Source organism: Toxorhynchites rutilus, chromosome 2, assembly GCF_029784135.1.
Source record: "Toxorhynchites rutilus septentrionalis strain SRP chromosome 2, ASM2978413v1, whole genome shotgun sequence".
Taxonomy (NCBI): domain Eukaryota; kingdom Metazoa; phylum Arthropoda; class Insecta; order Diptera; family Culicidae; genus Toxorhynchites; species Toxorhynchites rutilus.
The window spans coordinates 344362275-344375304 of NC_073745.1; the positions used below are offsets into that span (position 1 = coordinate 344362275).

Below are 13030 nucleotides of genomic sequence, written 5' to 3' on the forward strand. Positions count from 1 at the left end.
TGATTTTTTACCATCCCTGCCCTCGACACACAAAAAAAAACTCCCATCTATCGGGCATCAGTGATAAGTACAGGAATAGAGAAAAACTTATTTCATGTTTAAAAGAAATGTATGTTTATTCAAACTCATGCATACCGTGTTTACACTCATTATTTCGTTTCGCTTATGAGGATTAGACGTTATTATTGTTTTACTAATTTATTTTTCAGCAGTAATTGTGAGACTTGTCACGTATCATCTGTGCCTTGGATACTCTTGAAAGTAATTTTTTTTTGCAAGACGCGAAACGCAAAAACGCGTATACCCATCGTCAGTTGCGCGACAAAGAAAACAGAATGTCCCGAATGTAGAACTATAATATACAAATTTTAACCAAAACGAGGCAACATGTTCTCGGGGCGGAATTGCTAACTCAAACAGATCGTTGAAAAACTTTCGTCTTATTTCATCTTCTATCGAAGAGAATTTATTCGTACCGATTAATTTACATAAATTACTTGCTTTCATTTTAACTCGTTTTATATTAACAATCTTACGTGCTTGGTTAGAAGTAGCTAATACAAAAATCGCGTTCTTTGCTTGTATTTATCTACTCAATCTCTATAGAAGCGTTTACTTGGAGAACAAAAACGAGAGCTTGAAAAGCGCTATTTATAATTGGAATAACAAAAAAGAAACTCAAAAGGGTTTCGCGACAGTTGTAGCTGAATTAAATAGAAATATGCGATTACATTTTATCGCATCCCTGCTCTAAACACTGATTGGTTGTTTGGATTTATGTGAGTTTCCCCTATACGAAAGCCGTGAGGTGAGCCGTTCTCTGCCTTATTTTAACTGCTTTTATCTAGAAAATCGCACGCGGTCGTTCCATTCCATTCAAGTATTTTCGCAAACAATTTCAGCTCAACTTCCTTCAATCATCAACTAATAATTATGCTTCATATTATTACATTTAGTAACGGGTGTTTTTGTTTTTATTACTTCTTAAACGTTAAATAATGCTACATTGATGCACTCGCGATCAATAGGCTGCGCGCTCCAGAGGAAGAAGGTGAATAATGGGACTAAGCAGTGCCCATTGGACATCTCTCTCTATTCTCTTTCTCTCTTTCACCATCGTTGTTATTATAACTTTTACAAATCCTCATCCTCATCCGGTAGCGCGGTAGCTTGCGCTTCCTGCAAATCCTTCTCGATTTGCTGCTGCCAGTCCTTGTCCATTTTGACCTCGGGTGGGAGCAGAGCGGGCATCGCCACGAACTCCAGGTTCGGGTCACCGACCAGCTTGCGGGCCAGCCACAGGAACGGTTTCTCGAAGTTGTAGTTTGACTTGGCAGAGATGTCGTAGTACTGGAAAAGAGAGTTGAAAGAAAAGGGTTGAATATGTACTCATAACGATTTTTTCATATGGTCAATACTACAAACTTTAAAGTGAAGTGTTTTTTATAAATTTATTGATATGGATACTATAATATATCATTAAACATATCTCATAAATGGTTAAAGGAGTATTCTATTCTAGAAATTTGAAAAAAAGTCATTTTTTTTCCTTCATATTTCTTTAGTTTAGGCATTCAAGAATATACTCTAGAAAGGAAATAGAAAATCTTATTATTTACAGAGTTAGAGCTTGAGCTTGAGCTTGGGTGGACTGTACAATTCGTAGTTGCTCTTCGTGATTGACCTGAACCAACCAAATTGCACACAGAACACTCAGAATGACGCTTGGGACTAGCAAATCATTCTCGTTGTGCAATTTTCGGTGATTCGAGCTTGGTCAATAACGACGCCGGCCACGTCCTTACAGTCACCAGGGGAAGGGAAGGAATGTTAGTATGATATTCGCCGCCCGAAGGCCAGAAGGGTCGCCTCTATAGCGTAGTTCCCTAGCGTTTATCATAGAAGGGATAGTGAGTATATAAACGCGAACTCTTAACTATTCGAGGAAATGGAATTTCGAAAATAATATTCATTCTGACCTGAGAAGGTCACTGAGAAAGCTCATTCAAAAACTCTCGAACTATGTATTTTAATTCGGCACTCGTATTGCATTTCATTGTTTTCTCAACTGTTTTGACCGAGGATATTTTTGGCAACCTGAGAAGGTCGCGGAGAAACTCCTTTCACATTCCTCGAGTAGACGATATATGTTCAAACTTGATAAGGTCACGGAGAGAGTTTCTGATTTAGGGGTTTATCCATTTCTTTCTCTGCATGATAACCATTGATCACAGGTGCGCCAAAAAATTATTCGAGGCTTTGGACCTTCTGCTCTGATTCCCAATAATTCCAGTTCTAACTAAGAATAGATCAACAGCAGCAAAAAAAAAGCCAAGAACATAAGAGCAATCCCAACCGCGCAGCCCGCCATGATGCGATAAAAAGGCTGAAAGAAACCAGCCCTCCAACTCCATTCCGCGTCCGTACATAGAGCTAGAAAGCTGGTCTCCCCCAACCCTCCCCCCACACCACAACGTTGCCCTTTCTGTTAATAGTGCCAGTCTAGATTAGCTTAGCTGTCATCCTTTATGGAGAGAGTTTTCCTACCGTCATGCGAAACCAAATCACTGACAAAATTTCAGAACATTTATTTTCTTGGTGAGCTGACGATAGCCTAGCTTCGTTCATCTTCTTTTCCTTTGTTCACGGAGACTTTACATCTTACGATTTCCCCTTCGTTGCTCGTTATTGACAGCTCTGTTCAGGAAAGCACACAAATGGACAGAACAAATGTATGAGGAAATGGGAATGCTTCCAATTTTCATCAATTTAGACCATATACAGGGAAACTTCGATATAACGTACATTTTACCTCGATATAACGTACACATATCCAAAGTGTAAAGGACATTTTTCATCAATATTTTTTTTCTGATAGAACAATGAATTATCTGTATTGTGATGCTAAAACAAGTTTTGTACCTTCAATCCATCCCGAAATACAGCTGGTTTTGTGATTCCTGATTCTAAATGAATAAACAGTACGAAGGGAAACATCATGAGACAGGCTGGCTTCGTCTTCTGATTGAAGTTATTCATAAAATTTACTAAAACAGCAACAAAATTAAGTATTATAGACTACGTTTGTGAGTACTTTATTATGCTTCGATATAACGTACAATTCGATACAACGTACAATTTTGAAAGTGAAATGTACGTTATATCGAAGTTTACCTGTACAGACTATGGGATTGTAATGTATAGCATATCAAACAAATCTTAGGGAATTTCCGATTCGTTTGGTATGTAAATCGCCAAAATCCGTTCGTGGCAAAAATAGTTATTAACGTTAACTTTATTTCATAAAAACGTGATCTGTTTTCTGATTTGGCACCCTTAATGAAAGACGTAGTTCTACGTCAAAAATGCTTGTGTTGAAAATAAAAAGGGAAACTTAGCTGATTTTGCCACGCTCAACGATGATTTTTTTTTGCTGTGATACATTCACTACCAAGTAATACTTCGCACTCGATATAAGAAAGACAAGAACAAACACATATGCGTCACTATGTATCTATCAAGCTAATGCAAGCGAATCATTCACCACACTAGTTGGAAAGGGAGACGCAATAAAACCAAACCGAACACGCGAATAATCGAGAGTGCAAAGAAAGCTTTAAGTTTTCTCTACCACATGCGAAGTATAAAAATAGCTACATTTTGACGCTAGAAAACTTTATACACTCCATAATCACTAAAGCTGGGAGCACACTTTTTAGTGCATTCCAAACACGTTTACAGACACTGCGCACAAACGAATACATTTCTTCGGTACGTTGCTCAAGCCCCTTTTTCAACACAGTGATTGGAAAGAAATTAAGCACTTTTCACGACTATATTTAAAATCTGCATTTAAAACAATGAGAGCAAAACGAAAACGGGCCTTATTCCCGAATACACTACACGTGAAAACAATGTGTAGTGAGTACAACCTTATTCCGGATTACACGCCACTGTAAACATTTGGTAGAATTCATTATCAAAACCCGAGTTCATCCACCGATGTTATTCTGGTTTACACTTCACGCTCTCTTTTGTGTAAACAGCGATTCCTCGTGCTCATCATAATCGCCGATTATACACTCTCCCGAAAAGTTGGTATATATGACGAGCTTTTTGGCAAATATTGCCAATATTTGGTAAATTTTTGCAATACGAATTCTTCGTACATATTACGCGATAACAATGGTAAACAAATGTAAAATCGGCCAATATAACACAGTATAAGCAGTCGATTCAACATTGGTTTAACATATACCCAACACATGTTGGGCCTGATTCTCGAATACACTTCACGGTGGAAAAGAAATAAACGGTACGCAATGACGTACTACGTTCACTACGTACTACGGATTACTACGTTTCACGAGTTAGTGAAGTGTCGAAGATAATAATGAGTTTGCAGGCAGAATGAGCACTTTTCAAATAAAAAAATCATTAATGAAAATTAACTTCTTCGTATCAAACTGGTATTCAATGTGAGTGACAAACTTTGTTTTCTTCATGTGATATAATAATCATACAAAAACTTCATCTGAAGATAATTTGATATTATAATGATGAGTTTTAGTGGGAAATTAATTTCGTATCCAGATGTCGACACCGTACCGTTGTCATCGCGGATATATTTCATTCCGTTTCCACCGTGAAGTGTATTCGAGAATCAGGCCGGTTATGTTAACCCAACCGTTATGCATATATTGTTATGAATTTATTGAGCTTTTGTATGCATCTTTATTCATTTATTGAACTATCTAAACTAGTTAAATTATTTATTGAACTATCTGAACTATCGACAGCTGATCCTGCATCGATTGGGTCTGATCCATGGCTACAAATTAGGAAAAAATACACAATTATTACTACAAATAGCTACGACAGACTACTCAATTCTCCCAGGACCAGCGTGTAATTAGTTCTCAGCCAAACACATTCTGGAGATATCACATAGCTGGCGGCATTAAGTGAGGCTAGCTCAACGCCCCGTTGCAACATTGACTTAACGCGCAGAGTCAGTGGATACGGAACCTGCGTCGTGACGAATCCGGAAAACATCCAATTGATTGAACCACCGATCACAATCGTCTGCAAAACGTTTATGAAGTTGTCCTTGACCAAATCCAACAGGATAAATGTAGAACTAGGACTCGACCGGGCTCGTTTTGTGTATCGAAGTACCCAGATTCCTTATTATTAAAGTAATGTCTTCGCATTCTCCCGCAGCAGACGAGCACAAGTAATTGTTATTATTACATTACAAAGGATTTGGAAGCTTTTTTTTAGTAATCCATTTTCTGGGTGTATCAACACAACTCGAGAATAAACAAAACAAAATACAACTGACGTTTCTCTTACGGTGGGTATAGACTAGTGATATATTCATGTGAAGAAATATGATGAGATTTATAGAAATCGCATCAACCGTTTACACTAGCGCGAACTTCTATACTGAATATATTCATATTTTCGGTGAATGTATTCTCCTGAAGTAGAACTGCATCCAACTTTAGTGATTTCTCACCAGTGAGAAATTCACCAGCGTTTACATATGCCTGAATTTATTCTATTCATAGTGATTATATATACTTTGAGCAAGTGTATCATATATGTTCTCACCCGTTTATACTTGTGTAAATTCGTGTAAATATTTTTGAAGTTTTACTATTTTGAAAAAAAAAACTAGAATCGTAAGAAAAAACGTTTTATAACGTTTTTCAAAGCTCTGAAGGAAGAAAATTGAATACCTATATGTTCGAAAATTACATCATGATTAGCGTTGTTAGTCCATGCGACGTTTGATCTTTATTCAAAGGTGCAAATGGATTTTCAGGTGGAATAACGCATTCTTATATCTTCGATCTATATAAATGAAAATAGAAGGCCAAATGTGTTGCTAATCGAACTTCATCGCCATGTCAACTAGTTTAGGAATAAAACTACGACAATTCCACTGTAAAACTGTGATATTTCTATTTGAATTAGACATCGAGAGAGATAATCATTGCAGTGAGGGGCCATGTTTGCATCCATTGCTGCAAAACTGTTTATACTATAGGAAGCATTGCGGTGACAATGGTTTTGATGAAGTCGAGAAAACAATCATGCAACTCCAGAAATCCCGATTGGGAAGTTGATGGTAAAATAGGAACAGTTTGGGTTTTTGATATTCTCTTCAGAGGCGACGCGTTACCAATTGAGCTACCTGTTCCATATACATTTGCAACATTAACAAGTCAACTGTGATTGACGAGTATAATCGCCATGGAGAAGTGGCAACATTTTGTGTATTGACGAGTATACTCCTAATGCATATAAATCTGTCATTACCGATTTAAATTGCAAGTCTTTACAAACAAACAAATCAAGATGTTTAGAATAAGTTGATGTTATACCGAATAAAACAAACAAATAGAAAATATAAACAGTTTGAGACGAATATACTCGTCATGACTCCATTCTGGCGACTGTGAAACTGTGCACACTTTAAATGGAGACGCCACAGTTAACCGGTTAAAACAACAGTATTGCGATGACAGATTTCAACATTTTTATTCCTCAACATTTATCTACATAACAAAAGAACCCTACGATCAACTATTAGCGCAAACTTATCAATGATTTCCTCATAAAAAAACAGCAGAAAACATTGAACCTCTAACGTCATTTTTACACAAGGCGTGATCGCATTAGTAGTAGTGATCGTTTCATACGTAGTTTGGAAGACGGCGTGTTCAGATGAAAGGCTTGAACCTGGTAGTCATTCCTGCTTTTTTCGTAGCGTTCAGGTTGTGTTGCGCGCGGATTGGGTGATGTAGTCAAGTATAGCTACCAGATTACATTCTTCACGGTGCGTTTGAGTTCCATCAAAATAAAAAATAAACTAAGGATATTTGGGATAATATAGAAATTTTAAAAAATTGTAATGGGTTGTATCTAGGACACGACCGCATATTTTCGACGTAGAACTACGCAATGCATTATGCAATCCACTTGTTTACCACTTCGAATATTATTTTAGAATGCATCTATATTATTGTGTAATAGATTATGTTTTTCGTTACAAATTAATTTGTTGAACATCCTTTTACGTTTGATATGATGCCTAGGACTACCAAAATATGTGAACGGAATCAATCACGTCTCAGTAACCGAATCAACACGATCGCCAACTATGGTGAGATTGAATCGGAATGATTGAAATTCAACATTGTTGATTCCTTCCAGTTTGATGACGTCGCTTTTAATAGTATCGATTTGTTGTTGTAAACCCAATTGAATCTCGTTCAGCTTTAATGTGATTTTTAATGAGTCAATCTTTTTGTTGGTTTCGTCAAAGCGTTTAGTCAATATTTGTAGTGCACGTAGGTCCCGGCAAATTCAAATGGTCAATATCCTTCTTAGAGACCACATTTGCAGAACCGCTCCTCAGCCGATTCCTCTCGTCGCCAGACATTCCTTTGTTACACAATAGATTGTTTCAAGAACAATGAATGATGGACAGCACAGCTTCAGACTTGTAATCAAGAGTGATTTTCTCCAGGGATTAGCTACAGAAACTTGTAAGGGTAATATGCAGATATCCGGAATGCATAATCTGCCGTTAGAACAAAGGTTTGCAACAAGAAAAAATTAAACCTGTCCTTTTCAAAAATGGTTCAGTCGTTCATTTTTCGGATCATAGTGAGCAAACTTGTTTATGTTGCTAGAAATATTGTTTCAATGATAAATCTGTTGGAGCTTCACTGATACGATCAAAATCCGTCAAATATCAAAAAGTCAATAGTCAAAAGCTTCTAGAATCGTTTTCCCTCAATTTTTTCCATCGGAATCAATGATGGAAAGATCAAGGATACATCAACGCAGTGCTTCGCATCTCAGACGAAATTTCAAGATTTGTCAGTCGTGAAATTTTGGCGAGTTTTTTTTTTATCCTTTGATGAACCGTGTAAAATATTCAATTCAAAGCTACAAGAGCTTTTTTTTCTTCATTTTGACCATTTGTCCAATTCACGTTTGTACCGTCTATCGACACAAAACGAAGTTTGTTCAAATATATAATTTCCATGCATTCTTCAAAAACTGCAAGTCCTGATGCTTAAGAATGTCCCAAGAACATTGACGTCATGTAAAGATTTACCAAACTCTTCTCATTTTCATCCCAAAATCTGACATTCATATCCATCTGTATCCTCTTTGCGGTCTTACCAAAGGCAATGTATAGCTTACATAGTTTCATCGAACCAAAAATCGTCATAAAGCTCATTTTATCACGCCCTAGTTAGACCTTCTCAGCTTCCTGGTTGTCATGAAACATTCTTCTCAATATAATAATGAATTTTTCAGCAGTGTGGAGTGATTTGTGCTACATAACTGTCAGGAACCACAGGAACTCAGCTTTCATAGTATGATTTTCAAGCATCAAAATATCGATAGTTTTCGAAGAAGAAAAGGAAGGGAATTAGTTGAAGCTGAACGGCAGATAATAATGCCAAAAATGCCAGTAAAATATAAGGAATGTAAAAGTCGTCTACTTTTGCGCTGTTTACCTTTCGGGTGGACTATGTTCACCTACAGGAAAATACAACATACACTGAAAAACCTACAGAGAGTCGAACTAGTCAAATACAACTTTTTTGGTATCATTAACTTTCTAATTACTGCAATAATCAAAATTATAATTGACGTAATTTCACTTTTTCCAGATTGGTGATGAAATTCCCTGACTTTCCCTGACATATTTGAATTCTCTGATATTCCCTGATTTTCAAGGTAGTCGACACCCTGTCATAGTATAGCTAAGTTTTGTGCTTTATACAGTTTGAAAACGACGAATAATTAAGTTACAATTTTATTTTCTAGTAAGGATAAACTGCCACCGATTTTTTGATCTTATATGAAAAGATCATTAATCAAAGTTTACCAAAGTGAAGAAGCCTGTTACTAACAAACAAAACTGGGGAAAAATATAAGCCCACTAACTTCAAACTGTTTAACCTTGGGCATGTTGTCTAACTGACTAGGAGGAGAAAATAAGAGCACTGTTTCAGTGAGAAATTGTTTCAGTTTTCGAATGAAAGCAACGGAATTGTGATGAGGAACGATTTGAGTGCATCCCTAATCAAATATTGGTGAAAAATAGCAATAAATTTGTTCCTTTGAGTAACGATATGATCGCCGAGCAAGATAATCCGAAAAAAAACATCCTCCATCAAATGCATCGACAGAGAAAATACTTGTGGTGAGGGTCGGTGAATCGTCATGTAACAAAGCCACGTTTCTACCTCTCTGGATTAATTTCTGCTCCAGTGTTGCAGCTTGCTTAGTGATTCCATTCCATTCTTTGCTTTTGAGAGACTTTAAACTCAGCAGTTCATTCGCCTCTAAGCTTGGTGAACATTGTTTCTTCCTAATCCCAACAATCTGAGAGCCTTCCAAAGCTTTGAAAGATCATACATTTTTTTTAGATAAATTCGTCCTCCACCAATTGTTGAGATTTGCTCCAACTCAAAGTATTTATATGTGAACTTATTCACCATCAATTGTAACATAAATTCAAATGGTAATAATCATTCAAATTTATGATTTTTTTTCGTTTTTCCGCAATTTCCTGAATGATTGCATCATGATAATGAAGTTTAGATTTCTGCATATGGCAAATATTTCCGATGTAAATTAAATTTTTCATGTTGGACAACGAACATAAAATTATCCGTTAATTAAATTGCAAATCCTCCTCCGTCTCTGTAGACAATTCAAATAATGTTAACGCCATCAGTACTCGCATAAGAGGGAAAACTCAATAAAGACTCATAATAAAAAGAAAGCATGCTTTCTTTCGCAGAACTGATGGGGGACAACATACGAAAAAAAGGCCGGGAAACAGCTGTTCGACCTCACTTCGCCACAATTAAACCCACTGAAGAAGAGGGTGAAATCTAGGAAACTGCAAGATCGTTATTATCGGTACCGATATGTTCTAGCGTGCATTAGCCCCTCGATTATGAATGGAAGGTCATAACCAAGTCAAGGGCACGCATAAGAAGGTATAGCGAAAAAAAAGGCGCAAAAAATCTTACCTGCAGATTCTTCTTTCGGTGGAACACGATGGCCTTGGCTTTCACTTTTCGGTCCTTGATGTCAACCTTGTTACCGCAAAGGACGATCGGGATGTTCTCACACACGCGTACCAAATCTCTGTGCCAGTTGGGGACGTTTTTGTACGTTACTCTGGACGTCACGTCGAACATGATGATGGCACACTGTCCCTGAATGTAGTAACCGTCACGCAATCCGCCAAATTTCTCCTGGCCAGCTGTGTCCCAAACGTTGAATCGGATGGCACCTCGATTCGTGTGGAACACAAGCGGATGCACTTCGACTCCGAGGGTAGCGACGTATTTCTTCTCGAACTCACCGGTCATGTGGCGTTTGACAAAGGTCGTTTTACCGGTACCACCATCCCCGACCAGGACGCACTTGAATGTTGGCATATCACCCTCAGCCATTGCTTTAGTGTGTGTAAACTTTATTCTTTCCAAAAATGCTTGTGATTACTTATGATGAAATGTCTTTGCTGCAGCTGTTGCCTCAAATAGGTGTCTTCGGGCTGCTCTTGCTCTGTATCTGAAGAAAAAAGAAATACAATTACCATTTGTTATGTACCGATTACACCAATTAATTTAACAATATTTCTTCTAATTCGCCTCTACAGTGCTAAATTCGAAGCAAATAGAGAACATCAACTGTCTTGGTTTCATCGAGAATTTTCTTCGTAGTCGCTCTCAATTCTCTCCGCTATATACACTAAAAAAAAAAACGCTCCGCTGCCACTCTGACGTCACTGCAGCAATTTTTCGCTACCGCTCCGTGTTTATTATATTTCCATGTGAACTAATGTCATTGTTCGCCCTCGTGGATCCAAAAGTTACATCTGCTTTGGCTAATCTTCATAGTATAACAAGTTTCACTGTGCACCCCGGATCAGCGAAAATACTTTAAAATCAATGAAACCTGAACCGAAACCTAAAATCCACCGAATAAGCCCGATAGTAGCATTTTTTTTCCCGGAAAGCTATGCCAAATGAAGCATCTCGAGTTTTTTTTCCCATCAGCCAAAAGGCGCGCGTTTCCTGTTGACGACCTTTCCGTTATTCCGTCATTTCGCCGGCTGTTCAAATTTTCAATTCTCTCCTATCCTCTTTGCACACGCACACACATACACTCGAATATTCTCTCCGTCGTCCCTTCGCTTCAAAGAGCTGACTCAGTGGAGCCACGGGGGAAACTTTACACAGCACACTTTTCAGACGCAAATGAAAAAGAACTTTGCTAGTCCAAAATATCGTTGCTTTCCTACAATTCTAGCGAAATTTTGTTTCTGTTGGCTCAGTGCTAGCGGTGATGATAAACAAGTCAACATCCAGCCGTTACTTTCTCGGAAAAAACGCGAAGAAAACTATAACTTTTTTTTTCCTCTTCTCAAACCATTATCAATTTACTTACAGCAAACTCTTCAAACACAAGCAGTCGGTCGAAATGCAAAAAGCGGACTGAGATACTGCGAGCGCAATTTGCCTCGATACACGCTCGTTCGCATCAATTTGCGAGTACAGTTGGTGTCGTTGTGTTAGTGTGACGAAAGGCGGGAGAGGTGGAGCGGAAGTTCATAAGCGGTTGGCTGCAATGCGCAGATGTCACATTGACTGAACGAGGGACGCGTAGGCAGAGTGAAATTTGTCCGGCGTAATAATATGCAGTAGTAGATTATTGAAACGAAAAAAATCTGATTGGGCCTGATCACGAACGTCACTTCACGGTGAAAACGAAGTGAAATGTATACAACCTTATTACGACTGTCACCGAGTATGTGGAATCCAGAAGAGTTCATCCGTCGTGACAACTTCGATGAACTCGGTGTTATTATGAATACCACGGTACTGTCATGTCACGGAGAAAAACAGGTTTATTTGTCACGTGTGTGTTAGATGGTGAAAGCTAGTCACGCGGAATGGAGTAAGTTAAATGTCGTATTTATTTAGCTTTTTTGCTAAGGGTGCTCATACACTGTTTGACCGAAGCCAAATATTTGACTCTTTTTGACAGATAAAATTTGGTCAACGTGTACTGATCAAATATATTGTACACAAAACACGACAAGCAAATATTCAATTATTGGATGCCTAAAATATTTTTTCAGTCTGTTCTTCGAACCTGTCGGTACATTGTTAGGTTGCCTTGAATATTTCAGTTGATTTTTTTTTCCATGTTCGGTGTTTGATATTGTTTACTACTGTTGAAAATTGAAGAGTGGCAAACAAAATAGTGTTTGTACAAATATCAAATCAAACTTTATCTGTCAAAAAATATCAAATATTTGACCTCCGGGCAAACAGTGTACGGCCACCTTAAGATTTTGAATATTGTCTTGTCTTGTTTAAGAAACAAAAGATAAACAAACAGCAATTTACCCGCCTGGTGGCCTTTTTAGGACGAAATTCTGACGTATCCAGTGACATAAATTTGTTTATTTGGATTTGGTAAATGCGTTATGGGATGTAATTAAGGATTAAAAATGTAGCTCCCGTAGGCCCATTGAAACATGGCGAAGGTCTACTTCCGATTGTCCTAAATGAACAGAAATTTTTTGTTTCTATTTTTAGGATTAGACTGAGAGAGAGTTGCAATACCATAAAATGGCAATGGAGGCCACTGGTCCAAATACGATCATTATGATTATTTTTTTTTTTTATCTTCGCTTATTTTTCGTCGGCCTATTTCCGCCACTTTAGTGCCAATCACCGACATCAGGGAGGCGACTCCACCTGTTCCTACCTATCAGACTCAACAACTCATGAGCCGGGCCAACTTCTTTTACTTCCGCTCCGAAGGAAGACGTAACCAGAGATTTTTCGCCTCAGAAAATCCCAACGACGCCAGCTGGGATTGAACCCAGGCCGATCGGATTGTGAGGCTGTTACGCTAACCATACAACCACTGGCGCCGTCAATCATTATGATTGATTGTGTATAAT

General features: G+C 37.9%; 1 protein-coding gene across 1 annotated transcript; it reads right to left on the bottom strand.

Moving 5' to 3' along the window:
* Positions 1-450: 450 nt before the first annotated feature.
* On the bottom strand, positions 451-11634 carry LOC129769322 (GTP-binding nuclear protein Ran). The gene is made up of 3 exons (XM_055771496.1): positions 11503-11634; positions 10077-10623; positions 451-1350 (listed from the first exon to the last, which is right to left on the bottom strand). The coding sequence occupies exons 2-3, from the start codon at positions 10503-10505 to the stop codon at positions 1135-1137; spliced, it is 645 nt and encodes a 214-aa protein (XP_055627471.1). The 5' UTR covers positions 10506-10623; positions 11503-11634; the 3' UTR covers positions 451-1134.
* Positions 11635-13030: the final 1396 nt, after the last annotated feature.